Raw genomic sequence first — 19,614 nt, 5'->3', positions numbered from 1 at the left:
AGTTAACCACCCTAGCTCGCTCTGAGCTAAATGCAGAGTTTGATCATTCTTTGATTGACAGCTGACAAACCAGAAACACCATGGCATATTAGACATGTTTTTGTTAGTTTCATTCAGTTGTTGGATTTATTATTGCACCTAGAATAGAAGCCAAAAAGAGTTGAGAAACGGAATTTAAGACAGCAGAGCCCCCGTTCAACTTGGGTTCCATGGTCTCCAAGGAATGACTTTGCGTTGTGTAATTGTGGATTATCTTTTTAAATTAGATTGGTGTTTGCTGTTTGATTTAATAGTACTCCTCCTCATTAACGTCGCCCTAAAAAAAAAAAAAAACAATGTACGTAGTCTTGCACCATACTGGCCTGATTGGCAACAAACGGGGCAGACAACTACTGTATTAGTTACGTCTCGGATAAAAATCTCCGGCTGTTCCAGGTGTCTCGTGTAATTCCGGGCAATCTCAGTGGTATTCCAGAGTCCCGTTGGGATGCCGGGGTTCTATACATGTTCCGAAAATAATTTTACATCTAGAAAAATAAGAGGTGACAACTAATAAATTAATTGCAATAACAAATTGTAATTTCTAAAAGAAAGAGAGGTCAATTTGTTCTTAAATTATTAAAGTGATAAAATATTTTTAAAAAATTAAATTTTGAAGAGTCTGCTAACTCACCCTTTAATCATGCAGAAAAGTAGAAAAATACAGTTTTGAAGCTAACTTTGTAAATCCTTGTGGAGATGCTCTTAGATCATTAAAAATGTAAAACGTTTGGCGAAATTTTTGGCTTTTTGTTGCATTCTTTTTTAGTTTCTATTTTGTCCTTTTTGATTCTTTAAATTATGGTTTCACATTTTGTCATTATTCAATTCGTCAAATTGAAAATTATAGACGGAAAGTAATACAGTAAAAACTTTCAAAAATGGAAGTAAGCCAACAAATTGTATTACGTAGGTCTTAATTTTTTTATACCTTTGCCAGATTGAGATACTTTTTTTTTTTTCAACATTTTACGTTCCTCCAACGAAATTAGTCTGATTTTGAATGTTTCCTAAAGATAAAACAAGTCGTGAAAAAATTAGTTCTCTTAACTATAAAGATTGGGGAATGACTTCGGTGTCCCCGGTCATTTTGGGGATACCGTAACTTTTAGCATAACAAAACTATTATGAGTATAACCAAAATTCATTACAAGCATAACAGAACCGTGGGGCTCCGATGAACGTGGCTCGCTTCCTCTAGAACTGTTGTTCATCTGGATCTAACCTCGTTCCCTTGAACCTAACCTACACCACGAAGCACTACTAAAGACCACATCGGAGGAGCCCCGGAATGGCCCTCCGGCGTGAGGATGAGAATAGTGCAGAGCGAGGAAAGCAAAGGACTAGGGTTTCGAGGGTAGGAGACCATGTATCTTTTAGGGCGACTATCCCTTGGTATTTATAGAGGATTCTTGGCTTGCTCTCCAAGTTCGTCTATGCGTCTGACACGCGTCGGCTGACGCCACCCGTGACGTAGCGGATAAGACGGTTAGTGTGAGCTGTCATTGGAGACATGGCCGAGCCCAGTTGCCTAGCTCTGGGCTGAGCCGAGCTTCGTGGGAGCATCGTGGGAGACATGGCCGCGCCCAGTTGCCTAGCTCCGGGCCGAGCCTGAGCTTCGAAGGAGCATCGTGGGAGATATGGCTAAGCCCAGTTGCCTAGCTCCGAGCCGAGCCTGAGCTTCGACGGAGCATTGTGGGGACATGGCCGAGCCTAGTTGCCTAGCTCCGGGCCGAGCCGAGCTTCGTGGGAGCTATCATGGGAAACATGGCCGAGCCCAGTTGCATAGCTCTGGGGCGAGCCGAGCTTCGTGGGAGCATCGTGTGAGACATGGCCGAGCCCAGTTGCCTAGCTCCGGGCCGAGCTTGAGCTTCGAAGGAGCATTGTGGGGACATGGCCGAGCCTAGTTGCCTAGCTCCGGGCCGAGCCGAGCTTCGTGGGAGCTATCATGGGAAACATGGCCGAGCCCAGTTGCCTAGCTCCGGGCCGAGCCGAGCTTCGTGGATGAGCTCTAATAGAAGAAATGGCTGAGCCTCGTGGCCTTCTGCCGAATGTAGCGATTGTGGCCGAACCAAAATATTCAGACCACTACAATAGCCCCTCAACTTCTTCTGGTACAAATAGAGTACAGGAGAAGTTGACAATGAGTCTGGCCGAATATCAATGACCGAACCATAATGACAACCTTTGATGGTGCAAGGGCCGAATGCCATGCGGATTCTAGGAAGCCCCCCGGCGTGAGAAAGTTGGCCGACCGATATGGTCTTTTATGGCGCAAGCGCCATCGCGATGGCGCAAGCGCCGAACGTCGTGTGGACTCTTAAAAGCCCCGACGGTTTGAAGAGTTGGCCGAAGACCGTTGATGGTGTAAGCGCCGAACAATCGATTGGACTCTAAAAAGCCCCGACGGTTGAGAGATGGCCGAAGGCCGTTGAGGGTTGGCCAAAGGCCGTTGATGGCGCAAGCACCGAACAGTCGATTGGACTCTAAAAAGCCCCGACGGTTGAGGGTTGGCCGAAGGCCGTTGATGGTTGACCGAGGCCGATGATGGCGTAAGCGCCGAACAGTCGATTGGACTCAAAAAAGCCCCGACGGTTGAGAGTTGGCCGAAGGCCATTGAGGGTTGGCCAAAGGCCATTGATGGTGCAAGCGTCGAACAGTCGATTGGACTCTAAAAAGCCCCGACAGTTGAGGGTTGGCCGAAGGCCATTGAGGGTTGGCCAAAGGCCGTTGATGGCGCAAGCACCGAACAGTCGATTGGACTCAAGAAAGCCCCAACGATTGAGGGTTGGCCGAAGGCCGTTGAGGGTTGGCCAAAGACCGTTGATGGCGCAAGCACCGAACAGTCGATTGGACTCAAAAAAGCCCCGACGGTTGAGAGTTGGCTGAAGGCCGTTGATGGTTGGCCAAAGGCCATTGATGGCGCAAGTGCCGAACAGTCGATTGGACTCTAAAAAGCCCCGACGGTTGAGGGTTGGCCGAAGGCCGTTGATGGTACAAGCGCCGAACAATCGTTTGGACTTTGTCTTTGGACTTTTCGTAGCGATAGCTTCGCCCTTCTCCCGCCGACCTCGAGCTCTATGTGGCTCGGTTGTGTATCAACCATTTCAGGGTCTTTGTAGTCGTTGTATTGGACGGTCTCCTAACTAGGAGATCCGTCAGAATGTCTTCTTTGTGTCACTGAACCTTGCCAAACGCACCTTGAGGGGGGCCTTTTATGTCGCGTCCGTCCAATTTTTTCTCTAGCAACTGAACGTAAGCTATTATTGCGTCTTGTGGCTGGAGAGAGCCCCGCGATAGGGAGCATAGAGACATAGATATGGCCACCAATCAGAGGAGTTATGGTTGTTTTCTCTGGGGAGGGAGTATGTTTAGTTGTCCTCCACCCATTTTGGCTAAGAAACGATGGTTTGATTCAAAGGGAGAGGAAGCTGAGAAGAGAGATGGGCGGAGCCGCCGCGGATCCAAGGAGAAGTTTCACGTCAGGTTCACCAATTGTGGGGCTCCGATGAACGTGGCTCGCTTCCTCTAGAACTGTTGTTCGTCTGGATCTAACCTCGTTCCCTTGAACCTAACCTGCACCACAAAGCACGACTAAAGACCACACCGGAGGAGCCCCGGAATGGCCCTCCGGCGTGAGGATGAGAATAGTGCAGAGCGAGGAAAGCAAAGGACTAGGGTTTCGAGGGTAGGAGACCATGTATCTTTTAGGGCGACTATCCCTTGGTATTTATAGAGGATTCTTGGCTTGCTCTCCAAGTTCGTCTATGCGTCTGACTCGCGTCGGCTGACGCCACCCGTGACGTAGCGGATAAGGCGGTTAGTGTGAGCTGTCATTGGAGACATGGCCGAGCCCAGTTGCCTAGCTCTGGGCCGAGCCGAGCTTCGTGGGAGCATCGTGGGAGACATGGCCGAGCCCAGTTGCCTAGCTCCGGGCCGAGCCTGAGCTTCGAAGGAGCATCGTGGGAGATATGGCTAAGCCCAGTTGCCTAGCTCCGAGTCGAGCCTGAGCTTCGAGGGAGCATTGTGGGGACATGGCCGAGCCTAGTTGCCTAGCTCCGAGCCGAGCCGAGCTTCATGGGAGCTATCATGGGAAACATGGCCGAGCCCAGTTGCCTAGCTCTGGGCCGAGCCTGAGCTTCGAAGGAGCATTGTGGGGACATGGCCGAGCCTAGTTGCCTAGCTCCGGGCCGAGCCGAGTTTCGTGGGAGCTATCATGGGAAACATGGCCGAGCCCAGTTGCCTAGCTCCGAGCCGAGCCGAGCTTCGTGGATGAGCTCTAATAGAAGAAATGGCTAAGCCTCGTGGCCTTTCGCCGAATGTAGCGATTGTGGCCGAACCAGAATATTCAGATCACTACAAGAACCATAACAAAGCATAACTTGTTTGTTATGCATTGTTTGGGTTTGGTTATGCCTCGATTGCTTTTTTGGATATTCTTTGGTTATGCCTTGTTTGGGTTTTGTTATGCTTGTAATGAGTTTTAGTTATGCTCATAATGGTAAAGTTATACCAAAAATTACAGTGTTCTTAAAATGACTGGGAACACCATAGCATCATATCCTAAAGATTGGGTTGAGTATATCATATCCCACGCAAACAATAAATGAAAATTTTAAACATTTCTGGTCACGCTGACCCATAAAGTTAATTTAAACTTGTGTACCTTGGAGGCCCATAGAGAAAAATGTTCATACTAAAAATTAACTTGATTTATTGCACAATATTATTCTTTCTTCAAAGCTTACAAGATGAATATAATTAAATTACTTGATCATTCTTGAAATAATTGAAGAAAAATTAACTTGATTGAAACAAGTTGATTTATGGTATAATATTATTTTTTCACGAATCTTACAAGATGAATATTAAACACATTACTCAGAATAGGTAAAATGTGAATATAAGTATACTAGTAATTGCCCGTGCCTAAAGACATGGCACAATGCTTTCTAAATATAGTTGTGGGCTCCCCGATCGGCCCGTTTGAGAGTCACCACCCAAGTTTTTGAAATGGATGATCCGAGAAACTGAGGGTTTGATTTGAAGAAGAAGGCTTTTGATCTAGCAAAAACGCCAAGATTTTGGATTCGGGAGCCACGTTACGAATGATGAGGGTTTTGTTGAAAAACACCTCATTCGCCCGGTAAAAACTAGTCTCTATTAAACTCTCATAAAACAAATACGAGAAAGGGATATGGGATTTAATATATCACTTTGGCGTGCTCGTGGTACTTACTGTCCAGTAGATAACAAGTGAATGACATGCAAAAACGAAATAGCAGTACATCAATAATTTGTTCTGTTCATAGCAACACCGCACGGTGTACCAAGGTACCTCACACGGTTTTCTGGTACACCGTGCGGTGAATCTTTTCACTTACAGCTTGCTATTATTATTGAAAATCTCGCATGGTATACCTAACTACATCGTACGTTGCTCCTCAAAACATCGTACGGTGCAACTTCTGGCTTATTTCAGAACAGCTCTATATTCTTAAAACAAACCAGGGATTCAGGAGGCCTTTGTCCTTCCATTTCTACTAATTTTTCATAAAATAGTTTGTAAATCCTTTTTGATGCACTTGATCATTGAAAATGATCTTGAAAACCTTTGAAGTATTTAGAAGGCAAAAGACATGATTTTAAACAAACCTCCATTCTGAAACACACCTGCACGATCTCTCAGAAATATTAGCAGAACTAGAAATGATTGAATGTGATCAAGACTATCAAAATAAAGCCAAACGAATGAGGATCAGCATAACACCGTGCATTGGATCTATTACATTGTGTGGTGTACTATAACACCACATGGTGTCGTACTTCTAGTGCAGTCACTGGTTTTTGTTTCGTTTTGCTTTGCTTTTAAAAATAGTTTTTGAGTCAACACTTGACATGAAGAGGTCAAGTGCGACTCCAGAAAGCTCCCCTCAGGGCTAAGATTGAGCTTAGCCCAAGGAAACTTGCTTTATACCTTCGGCTTTGAACTTGAATGGGGATTGGTGAGTGTAGGGTGGAGGCTTCGAAAGTGATGGTGTTCCAAAGCTAGTAGTTTATTGAGCTTCGGGAGAGAAGAAGAATGAAATTTTTGTAGAGAAAGAGAAAGAGTGTCAAAAGAATGTCAGAGTAACTTTCTCAGAACATGGAGGGGTGCCTTTCAAATAGAGGGAGAGGGGGAAAGGGGGAGGGGGGGGGGGGGGGGGGATTTGTATTTATAGGCAAGAGGGCCAAGGGCCAAGAATCATCCATGCAAAGAGGGGAGTGGCTTCTAGGCTGGCTAAGAATTATATTATTTGCCAAGCCGTTTTCATTTGTGGCTCAGACAAGCGTGGCTGACAACTTTTTGAACCTGTCAGAACTTTTCTCCAAAACACCGTGCGGTATACCTCAAGACCGCGTGCGATGTAGTAAGGAAACTATACCGTACGGTTAAGAAGGTAACACCGTGCGATGTCCAGGTCCAGTTTTGGGCTTTGGTGGGCTTCTTGGGCTTTTCTGGCTCTTTGGGGTTTTTTTTGGTTCTTTAGGCTGTGGGAATCCACATTCAAGCTCTCGAAGGTATCGTTCCTTTGTTTCATCATCAGGGAATTTAAAGATCCTTTGAGGTCCGGATTGGAGTGTCTACAATAGTCTAAATGACGTATCAAACCCCACTTTCCTGAAGTTTTTTTTGGATACAATGGTTGTTTTTAATGCCATCTCACATGAGGTGAGTCCCACCTCATACGAGATGAGCGTTACATACAAAAAAAAATCTTCTCCAAACAAAATCTACTTCTTGAAAATTTTCATTTTAATAATAAGCTTCAAATATGGTCCATCTAACCAAGGTCATAAATAGTCTAACACAATAAATATTACCAAATCTGTGTAATTCAAATTAATTGCATTCAGGGATAGCATCAAAGATATTAAGAATGTATAATCATACTGGATTTCAACTCGAATTCAATTTTCTGAATGTCCACTCACTCAAAAGTGACCCTTATTGCACTTGTTTCTTTACTGACCTAGAAAAATAGAAAAGCAAAATAATTCCAAGATTATATATAACCAAGTAAGGAGTAGAGTTTGAAACTTCGTCTACCCAAAAGAATCCAACAAAAAATCTTCAATCTTCAATTCCAGACAGATCATGAAAGTCCAAATCATCTAAACTAACTTCTCTTACCTAGTAGTTAAAAAGAAAAAGAATCTGCCGTTAAGAATTACTATTGGCCGCAAAGAATAACTCATGGCCGCGAAAAATCACTCTTGGCCGCGAAGAATTACTCATGGCTACAAAGAATTACTCTTGCCAGATACCGGTAAAAGCCTTTACAAAACATCCAACTTTGTCTCAGAAATTTGGCCTGAATTCAGGGACAAAATTGGATGTTTTGTAAAGTCCCCTACCGGTATCCAATTGAAATGATTTTTTACAGGGGCCTTAAAAGAAATATTTTGAACAACATGAGCTGCTCCGATCATGTTCGTGGGACCCAGAATGTGTGCATGGAGTATGTACTCTATTATTTGTGCAGTTAGCATTAGTGCCTTAACAATAAAGAGAATCAATAAATAAAAACTTCAAATAGACAAACATTTTATGAGCCAATAATTATGAAATACAACGAAAGTTGAAGCATATATTTAGTTATACCTATTTTCGAGATATATACAAGGGTGTATGCTAATTGTAGTACTTCACTTTTATCATTATGCCAAATATGAAAAAAAAAAATATTCCTAAACCTTTTTACTCTTGAGTGGGAGCACATGACTCCAATATCTTCGCCCCTTAATCTACACTAATTTGGCACAATTTTGGTACAATCTAACCACTTAATTAAACTTATCTCATTTCTCAATGCATACCAAATGCATAGGAGTGACAAGCGGTGTGTATAAAGGGCAGGGATGTAGTAAACGCGAGCTGATGACTCGTGCTTACTAGGAATTCCTCGTTAAAGACCAACAATTGCAATAATCTATCCCCATCATGATGAAATTTCAAAGATTACCCGGACCTTTCAGCCAAGGCTATAAACTCGTTGAATACATCAGTGAAGCGCGCATACGGCCTAGAACATCTAAGGGCATCACAGACTAGTTATTGCCTCAAACTTATGTGTCCTGAAAGGCCATAGTCCTTCTAAAAAGTTAGTTGTCGAGGGTCACCTCCACATAGCTAGTTACCAGGTTAAGGTCTCGTTCGTTAACGAAATTAACTAGACAAATCGCTCCACCAACTAAGAACGGCCATGCACCACCACCCATTTCAATGGATGTTTTTCCTTAGAACCATGGCTCTAAGTCAAAGCCGAAATGCATCAGAAAAGGTAGGTCTAGAGAACCATGCTTGTTACCTTGCTTCCTTTATAGTTGCTCTATATGAATTGGATGGATCTCCACAAAGCAACTTGAATTACAGTAGCTAAGAAATTTTGTTTAGAACTCGATTTGATGATTGCCTATGTCTAGCATGGTCTTTAGACTCTTTACTGAATTTGATTGTACTTTTTCAGTCCTATTGATGATATGTTGTCTGATCAGAAATATTGTGATTACTTATGCAGATGATTTCTGATAATCCTAGCAGAAGTGAAAGGTGACTAAATCTAAATTATGTACGCTCGGATTTTTTGAAGTTCCTTTTTTTGGAAGTAAGGAACAGTTGCTAGAGATTGACTTATCATGTGGCTTCTGCATCCTTGACTCAAAAAAAGTTCCAAAAGGGGGAGAGATATAGTGGACAACTCCTTTGATCATTTCAATGATCAGACTCAAGTCACGATGAGAGCAGCAGAGATTCAAGCTAGTTTGGCTCCATAATTTCCTAGCTTCTGGAAGTTAATGAAGCACTCTCATGTAACCAGAGGATATTGGCTAGTTAGTCCCGCTGAATTTTCCGATTATGTTAGTGAAATCTGGAATCCCAAATTTGTTTGTGCTGCTCTAACTGAATAACAGGGTCTTCTTTCGAAATTTTGTCAATTGTACCTGCCAAGGTATGATGCAGAAGTGGTTTTAGAGGATGAAAGTGGGGATGAATACACTACCAATTACCTTAAGGAGAAAGCACTTAGTGGTGGATGGAGAAGGTTCTCCATTGCCTAAAAATTGGTTGAAGGTGATGTCGTAGTTTTCCATTTTGTTAGCCGACTTAGCCTTATCGAATTCAAGGTAATCAAGAACTATAAGCTCATGAAGGGCAAGCCAGTTTATGAAGCCAGTAACAGCCAAATTACACTGTTATTATGTTGGTGTGTTCTAAACTTCGTTTTAGTCACCATCTATTTCAAAGCTATACATACCATAATTACAATGAATCCATTTTGGGATTGTTGACAAACCAAAAATCAGCGGGCTCGGTGAATTTAATTGTAATTTAACTCTGGGATAGATAGCTACTGCCTATTGGTGATATTTTAGATAAGTGTCCTTCACCTAAGAAGTATAGAAAAAAGAGAAAAAAAAGTAGGAGTATTCTAAAATTGGTGGATTTTAGTAGGACACCGGTAAGTAATATAAACAAACTTGTATGGTTTAGGAGTTATTCCTTTTGCACCAATTTTTCCTCATTTTAATCAATTAACATAGAAGAATAGGATAATGAATGGAGACTGATAAATTCTGGTCCAAACACTTTTCAGATCAAGTTATTCTTACTAGGTTTTCTTTTTTCAGCAATATTTACATACATGCTCATCTTCCCTTGCCTATTTAAGGCAACGAAGTTGTATTTTGTTTTTATCTTGAATCTCCACTTAATTTTGATCTATCCCCAACCCACTTTCATAGGTGTACATAGTGAGAGCAAAATATTTTGAGGTAGCCAATGCCCTCAACCTTCCAAATTCTGTTGCTTGTGAAAAAGAAACAGGTTTTGGTAAGTAGTGATCCTCCATTTTGCTCCAGTATTTTTCTTAATGACCCTCTTAAGCTACATTTTTCAAAATTTTCTGTAATATGCTTCAATATTGATTCCGAAAAGGATCTTTTGCAGAGAAGAATAGCGAAAGATGTGAGAAGGAAGAGAAAAAGCGTCCAAGGTGTGAACTAGATGATGAATCCCATTCTAATTGGAGCAATATTCACTCCTTAGCCACAACAGAAGGTTCCAAAATTTTCAGATATGTTCCAGATATCGAGAACTTCACATTATTGTGAATGGTATAACTATTGATTTGCTCGCGACACATGTGCGAACTAAGTACTACAATCTCTACTGCAACCAGATATCAAACATCCATAAGGGCCTTATCAATAGTAATATGGCAACCGGAATCATATCAGAGACTATTAATATTGCTGATGCAATTAGAGCTTCCCAGATTTCCATCTCCCGGATGACTTTGCGATGTGGGACAAGATTTTGGAAGCCTTTGGGCTTTTGGGAATGAATGTAAGATTTTTATGGGATCGATTGAGCCAACTCGTGAGCCTCTCGTCAGAATCAAGAGAGGGATCAAAGAAGTATGCAAAAACAATCATTGAGCGAGAGGGTGTGTAAAGGGAGATCAAAAGTCTTGACTGAAAGCTTGTTTTGGGAAAGAAACAAGAGAGGAGAAGGCTTGATGATGTGATGGAGGATTTGAAAGTGAAAGCCCAAAAGAATGAGTGTTTGTTCAAGAAAGAGGCAACTACCCCATGGTGATGACTAATGGGAAAGTAGTTTATTACAAGGGTAAGCTTTATGTAAATGGGCTAGCCACTACTCTTCTGTTAAATTACATGACTTTAGAGTAGTTTTAAATTATACTTAACTAACAAACTTATGGAAATATTGGCTTTGCAATAGCTTCAAAAACTCTACTACTTCCTCTTAAAACTACTCTAAGGTCATGTAATTTAATTTAATAGAAGGGTAGTGGCTAGCCCCTATACAAAAAGCTTACCCTTGTAATAAACTACTTTCCCATCGGTCATCACCATGGGGTAGTTGCCTCTTTCTTAAACAAACACTCATTTTTTTGGGCTTTTGCCTTCAAATCCTCCATCTCATCATCAAGCCTTCTCCTCTCTTGTTTCATTCCCAAAAGCTTTAGTTCAAGACTTTTGATCTCCCTTTGCACACCTCCCGCTCAATGCTTGTTTCTGCATACTTCTTTGATCCCTCTCTTGATTCTGACAAGAGATTCACAAGTCGGCTCAACCGATCGCATTAAAACCTTACATTCATTCCCAACAACCCAAAGGCTTCCAAAGTCTTGTCCCACATCGCAAAGTCATTCGGGTAGGTGGAAATCTGGGAAGCTCTAATTGCATTAGCAATATTTAACAGTCTCTAATATGATTTCGGCTGCCATATTATTATTGATAAGGCCCTTGTAGATGTTTTATCTCTGGTTGCAGCAGAGATCGTAGTACTTAGTTCACACATGTGTCGTGAGCGAATCAATAATTATACCATTCACAATAATGTGAAGTCCTCGATATCTGGAACATATCTGAAAATTTTGGAACCTTCTGTTGTGTTTGAGGAGTGAGTATTGCTCCAATCAGGATGGGATTCATCATCTAGTTCAAGCCTCGAAGGCTTTTTCTCTTCCTTCTCACATGTTTCGCTGTTCTTCTCTGCATAAGATCCTTTTCAGAATCAATATTGAAGCGTATTACAGAAAATTCCAAAAAATGTAGTATAATGTGTTAGCTGATAGTATGAGGTTATAACTTATTTTTTTTAAAAGGTAATACTCATGCATTGAAAGTGCGTGTAGATGTGGTGGTTATGGTGGTTTAAAAAGTTGGTACTGATGATGAGATCTTTTTCTTACAAAGAAAAATAGTTGAGATTGCATTATATTGATTTTAACGAGAGTAGGGAGTTTCTGGTGGGAATTTACTCTATTTACGGATAAACTCATAAGTTTCCTTCAGTGGAATCATGCGAAATGATAAAGGTAGTGTTATTGTGTACACAAGTTAGGTACTGCGACATAAATTGAGGGTCATGAGCCCCCTTTGAGAGGCCAAATCGGTATTGAGTTAATATTTGCGAGACTCATATAATTATTTTCATCGAAAGTTGTTGTGAAATAAGGAAGTTTTAAAATGTGAAACATAAGGGTTTTAATTGCTATATGTGTTGTGTGCATAGAGACATAGTTTTTAAGGGAAGTTTTATTTGAAGTTAAAAGAGAGTGAGGATGGATTACACGATGTTGTATTTGAAGGGGTAACTTGTTTGTGGGTATTGTATATACGTTATCCTTGTTCTTACATGTTATTGTGGGATAAAACTGTGTAAGTAATCTAATAGTTTTGGTTGTCGCTGGTGTGGGGCAGTTGGTTCTAATTTCGAGGAAGAAATTTTCTAAGGGGGGGAGAGTTGTAATACGCGCCCTGGATATTTTGGTAATTCAATTACTTTTAATTGAACTATGTGTTTTAGGGGTTTAAATTGTAAATAATAGAACTTGCGAGGATCCTGTGTGTGATTTGTGATTGGAGCATAAGTTAGGACGTGGTTCCGTTTGCATGTGATAAATTCCCTTGTGCCCTTATATAGCAAAATATCCTTGGGATATTTATCTTTCTCCATACGTATTTTGTTTCTACGTAGAGAGAGAGAGAGAGAGAGAGAGAGAGAAGAGGAGGTTGGAGACTCTGGTCTGTTCTTTAAGAAATTATTCAAGGTACGTAGAAAGCTTTTAAATTTCTGGAATTTTTATTGAAGGTTCATTAGTGTGTCTAGCATACGGTGTTAAATTTTCATAATTTTTCGAGAGGTGTAGAAAAAGATAAAAATCATAAACCTAACTGTGGTCAAGATCCTATTTTTTAGCAAACAGCTTACAGAGCTGCGTCTTTTATCAAATTTTTTTTATAGTTAAGCAATCCTTCTGATTATGGATCCTTATGAGTCTGAAAGATTGATAAGTTGGTGATGTTTTGGCGTCAGAATTACTAAAAAGTATTAAGTATTTGATTTTTAATGAATTTTCGAACATAGACTGTTCTGCTGGAAATTGTGTTTCGCTGCACAGAATTTCTGAGTTTGGAGGTGATTTTGACTAGGTTTCTTCATTGCGAAAAATCTAAGAAAAATCAGGAATGAACGTTGGTGCGTGGTAATGGTGTGCACCAAATTTGGGGTTTATTAGATGTATATTCTAAGTTTTGCGGATTTTACAAGTTGGTGTATCCCTGCTGAGTTTTGAATTTGCTGCATTGACACATTTTGGGAAAATTGTCATATCTTTTAGCTCAGGTATCGGGTTAGTGCACGGGTTGTTAGACTCGTATGTCTTTTGGAATATGTGAAGGTTGTGGCTTAGTTTGTATCAGGTTAAATCAGTTTTTGATTTGAAATTGATAGACGTGCAGAATCTGTGATTTTGGACAGATTTTTGTGTAACTTTGGACGGGCATAACTTTATCGTCCGGACTCCGTTTTTAACAAATTTTATATCAAAATTCATGTACCAGAGGTGAAATTTCTAATGGTGGTGGTTTCATGATCTATTTTTAATCCTATAAGAAGTTATAGGTAGAATACGACAGGCTGGTTGTAGATTTCAAACCAAATGTAGGGGTTATGTGGTGTTTGAGTGTTACGCTTGTTTAGGGACACTTCTAAACCTTTGAGATGGACATGCTAGTATGCGTTAAGCATCTTTAATCTATTGTTGGTGTTATAGATTGTTGTTAGGAGTTAGTTTTGACGTTTAAACGTTTAATAAACTAATATGGTTAACTTGTGGTTAGGTGTTAAGCTAGTCAGTTGGGAGGGGCCGAAATCATAAGTTTGATGTACCTCGGTCGATACAAAGGTGAGTGTGTTTGATATGGTTCTCCTCAATATAATATTGTTGTAGTGGTAAGTATATATCTTGCTAATCGTAGTTAGCTTTTGATGTGGTTATCTTTTATGAAATATTATCGTGGTGGTGAGTGTATATCTTGCTAATCGTAGTTAGCTTTCGATGTGATTATCTTTTATGAGATATTGTTGTGATGGTGAGTGTATATCTTACTAATCGTAGTTAACTTTTGATATGATTATTTTTATGGGATGTTGCTATAGTGGTGGGTGTATATCATGTTAACAGATGATTTAGCTGTTGATATACATGCATGATGATATGTATGCTTAGAGGTTGTATATCATGTTAACTGAGGTTTAGTTATTGATATGCATGTTGTGGTGTGTTGATTGTACCCGCTTCAGAATTGTGGAGTGAGTCACACCATGTCGTGGGCCGTGCCATCTAATTAACGGTGAATGGGAATATGGTGTGCGGGACACAACACCTTGGGTACATGGGATGTGGCAGACGTATCACTGCATGTGATGTGATTACATTCATATTGTTGTGCATTGATTATTATTACTCAGTTGGGTGGATATATTGGTTATAACTGTTGTATACATTCAAGTATTTCAGTTATGTTGGTGATGTGTATTCTGGTTGATATTCCTTCGGGTATTGTGGTATTATGTTGAGTATTTCTATATCTCACACATTCTAGCTTTCCTTTTTGGTCTGCCAGGTAGCATATTGCTTAGAGTGGGTCCACTACCGGTCGTTGTGTTGAGGCGTTTTGCTAGCGTCAGGTGGAGTTTTGGTTACGTTGTTGTAGAGTATCTTAGCTGGTGCAGAACTTAATTTGTATGGAGTTGTAGCTAAGGATAGTTAAAGATTTTAAATTGTATAGGTTGTAATTAACTTTGGTCGATGGCTGGTGTTCTATTTGAGGTTAGCCTTGGCGTTGTGGATGGTCGAGTTTGTTGTAGGTGGTTGATGAAGAAGTTGATTTATTCAAGTTGTAAGTAAGTCATCGGTGGATGTGTTGAAGTATAGAATTTTTAAAGTACTATAATGCAGATATTGTTTCTTGGTTGTGCGATGTCATGGTTGATTGGTCAATACGTTGATTCATTTTATGTTAAGGTGTTAAGTCTTCCGCTGGGTGTTTATTTCTAACAGGTTGTGAGGTGTGGTTTGGTCTTCTGCGTGGAATGCCATTTGGTCGCGCTGACTCGGGCCCATTTTGGGTGCCGTTTTGGGGCGGGGCATGACAAGATCCTTTTCGGAATCAATATTGAAGCGTATTACAGAAAATTTCGAAAAATATAGCTTAAGAGGGTCATTAAGAAAAATATTGGAGCAAAATGGAGGATCACTACTAACCAAAATCTGTTTCTTTTGCACAAGCTACGGAATTTGGAAGGCTGAGGGCATCGGCTACCTTAAAATCCTTTGCTCTCACTATGTACACCTATAAAAAGTGTGTAAGGATAGATCACAATCAAGCGAAGATTCAAGCTAAAAATAAAATACAACTCCGCTACCTTAAATAGGCAGGGAAGATGAGCACGAAGGTAAATATTGTTGAAAAGAGAAAATCTAGTAAGAATAACTTGATCTGAAAAGTGTTTAGACCAGAATTTATCAATCGCCATTCGTTATCCTTTTCTTCTAAGTTAATTGATTAAAATGAGGAAAAATGGTGCAAAAGGAAAAACTCCTGAAACATACAAGTTTGTTCATATTACTTACCTGTGTCCTACTAAAATCCACCAATTTTAGAATACTCCTACTTTTTTCTCTTTTTCCTATACTTCTTAGGTGAAGGACACTTATCTGAAATATCACCAGTAGGCAGTAGCTATCTATCCCAGAATTAAATTACAATTGGATTCACCAAGCCACTGATTTTTGGTTTGTCAACAATCCCAAAACGGATTCATTGTAATTGTGGTATGTAGCTTTGAAATAGATGGTGACTAAAATGAAGTTTAGAAAAAACTAAAATAATAGTAGTGTAATTGGATTACCTTGAATTTGATAAGGCTAAGTCAGCTAACAAGATGGAAAACTACGGCATCACCTTCAACCAATTTTTAGGCAATGGAGAACCTTCTCCATCCACCACTAAGCGCTTTCTCCTTAAGGTAATTGGTAGTGTATTCATCCCCACTTTCATCCTTTAAAACCATTGTTGCATCATACATTGGCAAGTAAAATTGATAAAATTTTGAAAGAAGACCCTGTTATTCAGTTCAGAAATGATTCGTGCACAGCTGTTGTGCACAGCTTGCTGTGCACGTAGCACAGCCCTATTCAGTTAGAGTAGCACAAACAAATTTGGGATTCCATAATTCACTAACATAATCAGAAAATTCAGCGGGACTAACCAGCCAATATCTTCTGGTAACATGAGAGTGCTTCATTAACTTCCAGAAGCGAGGAAATTCTGGAGCCAAACTAGCTTGAATCTCTGCTGCTCTCACCATGACTCGAGTCTGATCATTGAAATGACCAAAGGAGTTGTCCACTATATCTCTCCCCCTTTTGGAACTTTTTTTTGAGTCAAGGATGCAGAAGCCACATGATAAGTCAATCTCTAGCAACTGTTCCTTACTTCCAAAAAAAGGAATATCAAAAATCCTAAACGTACATAATTTAAATTTACTCACCTTTCACTTCTGCTAGGATTATCAGAAACCATCTGCATAGGTAATCACAATGTTTCTGATCAGACAATATATCATCAATAGGACTGAAAAAGTATAATCAAATTCAGTAAAGAGTCTAAAGACCATGCTTAAACATCCCAAGAAAAAGATTTTCTCAGTTGGACTTACACACACCTACATAGAGATAGATATAGGCAATCATCAAATAAAGTTCTATACAAAATTTGTTAGCTACTATAATTGAAGTTGCTTTGTGGAGATCCATCCAATTCGCATAGAGCAACCATAAAGGAAGCAAGGTAACGAGCATGGTTCTCTAGTCCTACCTTCTCGAATGCCTTTTGGCTTTGACTTGGAGTCATGGTTCTAAGGGAAAAACATACCTTGAAATGGGTGGTGGCGCATGGCCGTTCTTATTTGTTGAGCAATTTTTCTGGTTAATTTCGTTAACGAATGAGACCTCAACCTGCTAACTAGCTATGTGGAGGTGACCCTCAACAACTATCTTCTTAGAGGGACTATGGCCTTTTAGGCTACAAAAGTTTGAGGCAATAACAGGTCTGCGATGTCCTTAGATGTTTTGGGCCGCATGCGCGCTTCACTGATGTATTCAACGAGTTTATAGCATTGGCTGAAAGTTCTGGATAATCTTTGAAATTTAATCGTGATGGGGATAGATCATTGCAATTGTTGGTCTTCAACGAGGAATTCCTAGTAAGAGTGAGTCATTGGCTCGCGTTGACAACTTTCCTACCCATTGTACACACCGCTCGTCGCTCCTACCGATTAAATGGTCCGGTGAAGTGTTTGGATCGCAACGACTTGGGCGGTTCGCTGCTGGCGACATCGCGAGAAGTCCACTGAATTTGAGACTCTTTGGGCATGTAATAACTTGATTATCTGTTACTTAATTATTTAATACTAAATGTTAAACTTTGTTAATAATTTATTTTGTTAACATTCCCAAAAAATTAGGTAATACATGAACTCTCATCTCTTAGCGAAATGCAAGAGTCCTAGTAAACTTAACTAGCCCCAATTTGTTCTATCACAATTGTTTACACAGAGAAAATCTTAAGAGAGATCTCTTGGTTTTAGCATTAATTAGCTATTGATTGTTAGTGAAAATCCAAGGGAAGAAATGATCATACACAATGGGAGGCACCATGGACAAAATAGGGGAAAAATACTGCTCTCCTTTTTTATCCATTCATCTATAGGGCAAACATTAATCCACCCATTACCATTTGTTAATTAATGTCAAAAAATTACAATATTATTTTTAATGTCAAATTTGACAGTAGAGATGATTAATGTTATCACTCCGATATCTTCCAATGCATTTGGTATGCATTGAGAAATGAGATAAGTTTAATTGAGTGGTTAGATTGTACCAAAATTGTGCGAAATTAGTGTAGATTAAGGGGCGAAGATATTGGAGTCATGTGCTCCCACTCAAGAGTAAAAAGGTTTAGGAATATTTATTTTTTCATATTTGGCATAATGATAAAAGTGAAGTACTACAGTTAGCATACACCCTTGTATATATTGCGAAAATAATTACATAAGTATAACTAAATATATGCTTCAAGTTTCGTTGTTTTTCATAATTATTGGCTCATAAAATGTTTGTCTATTTGAAGTTTTTATTTATTGATTCTCTTTATTGTTAAGGCACTAATGCTAACTACACAGATAATGGAGTATATACTCCATGCACATATCGTTTTGGGACATATTTCGGGTCTCATGAACATGATCGGAGTCGTTCATTTTGTTCAAAATATATTATTTAAAGCCCTTGTAAAAAATCATTTCAGCTGGATATCGGTAGGGGCCTTTACAAAACATCCAACTTTGTCCCAGAATTCATGTCAAATTCAAGGATAAAGTTGGATGTTTTGTAAAGGCTTTTACCAGTATCTAGCAGAACTTATTTTTTACAGAGAGCCTAACCAAATATTTAGAACAAAATGAGCGGCTCCGATCATGCTTGTGAGACCCAAAACGGGTCCCAATATGATCTATGCATGGAGTATGTACTCCATTGTGTGTGGAGCTAGCACAACTCTTGTTAAGGTGAAATATGTAAAAAGAAAGTCACTAATAAAACAATATTCCTTTATTGTTTGTCTAGTTTGGTTCAAAAAATAAAATAAAAATGTTTGTCTAGTTAGTGTTAGAGGTGTTCAAGAAAATCGTCCGAACCGTGAAATCGGTCTGATCCGGATCGAACCGTCCTATTTGGCTTGGTTCTGCGGTTCTACGGTCAGGTTATGGTTCCAAAAAAATAAGAACAATTAATTTTGGCTTGGTTATTGGTTCTCAATTAATGAACCGTGGTTAGAACCGAACCAGACCGTTTAAAACTAAGATAAATATAGAAATACATATGTGTGTGTAATTAAATATATTAATTGAATTTGGTAGGTTAATCTTTTCTTTGTTAAACTTAATTTATTTAGAGATGAAATCTCATTTGTTAGGAAAACTTTTATTTTTTTTATTTCTTTCATATTCCAGCAGATTATTTTTCTATTTCTTTAATTTTTTTTGGTGAATATTTCTTCGTTAATTTTATGAGTTCATATTTTGTGAATAAGTGTTTGGATGCTTATTGGATAAAATCAGAACCGGATTGGTCTTGCAGTTCGATTCTGGTTAGGTTTTATGCATATATTGGTTAAGTTCTGATTCTCAATTTTCTAGAACCATTTGAAATGGTCTGGTTATTGATTTTTTAGTGAACCGGAGCAATTTAGACCGTGCACACCCCTAATTGGTGTGCTTGTGTGATTTTAGAACTATTGTCTGTAAGAACACGTGGGTCCCGAAAAGGTGTACAATCTCCACTAGGATGCAACACGTCAGCGGGAACACCTTGATGCAGGTACACCTAATAAAAACAATAAATAAACTACGACAGTAGTACTCCACTACTCCCCCTCCAAATTTCTGCGATAAGATTTCCTGTCCGACTCCTCCTGTTTGATCTGCCTGTTCCTTTCCTTTCGATCGTTGATTTTACAAATCAACAGTTGAGATGTGCCGAACATATTTTGTTCCAAAACGATATCGTTTTGAGAAAAAAATGCTCGTTCAATCTCAACCGTTAATTTATCATTTGGAGCAAAATATGCTTGGCCCTATCTCAATCGCGGCTG

General features: G+C 39.7%; 1 protein-coding gene and 1 long non-coding RNA gene across 3 annotated transcripts; one reads left to right on the top strand and one right to left on the bottom strand.

Moving 5' to 3' along the window:
- The first annotated feature begins 8,327 nt into the window (after positions 1 to 8,327).
- On the top strand, positions 8,328 to 10,427 carry LOC131323821 (B3 domain-containing protein Os01g0234100-like). The gene is made up of 7 exons (XM_058355661.1): positions 8,328 to 8,363; positions 8,995 to 9,125; positions 9,183 to 9,256; positions 9,457 to 9,542; positions 9,826 to 9,913; positions 10,019 to 10,076; positions 10,169 to 10,427. The coding sequence occupies exons 1-7, from the start codon at positions 8,328 to 8,330 to the stop codon at positions 10,425 to 10,427; spliced, it is 732 nt and encodes a 243-aa protein (XP_058211644.1).
- Positions 10,428 to 11,476: 1,049 nt separating this feature from the next.
- On the bottom strand, positions 11,477 to 16,000 carry LOC131321714 (uncharacterized). 2 transcript variants are annotated; one of them, XR_009198615.1, is made up of 3 exons: positions 15,809 to 16,000; positions 15,162 to 15,249; positions 11,477 to 11,601 (listed from the first exon to the last, which is right to left on the bottom strand). It is a non-coding gene; the product is annotated as an uncharacterized LOC131321714 (long non-coding RNA). The 2 variants fall into 2 exon arrangements; XR_009198614.1 differs by having other exon boundaries at positions 11,486 to 11,613.
- Positions 16,001 to 19,614: the final 3,614 nt, after the last annotated feature.

This window comes from Rhododendron vialii, chromosome 4a, assembly GCF_030253575.1.
Source record: "Rhododendron vialii isolate Sample 1 chromosome 4a, ASM3025357v1".
NCBI lineage: Eukaryota > Viridiplantae > Streptophyta > Magnoliopsida > Ericales > Ericaceae > Rhododendron > Rhododendron vialii.
The sequence above is the reverse complement of the archived record's forward strand: the minus strand, read 5'-3'. Positions and strand labels throughout refer to the sequence as shown.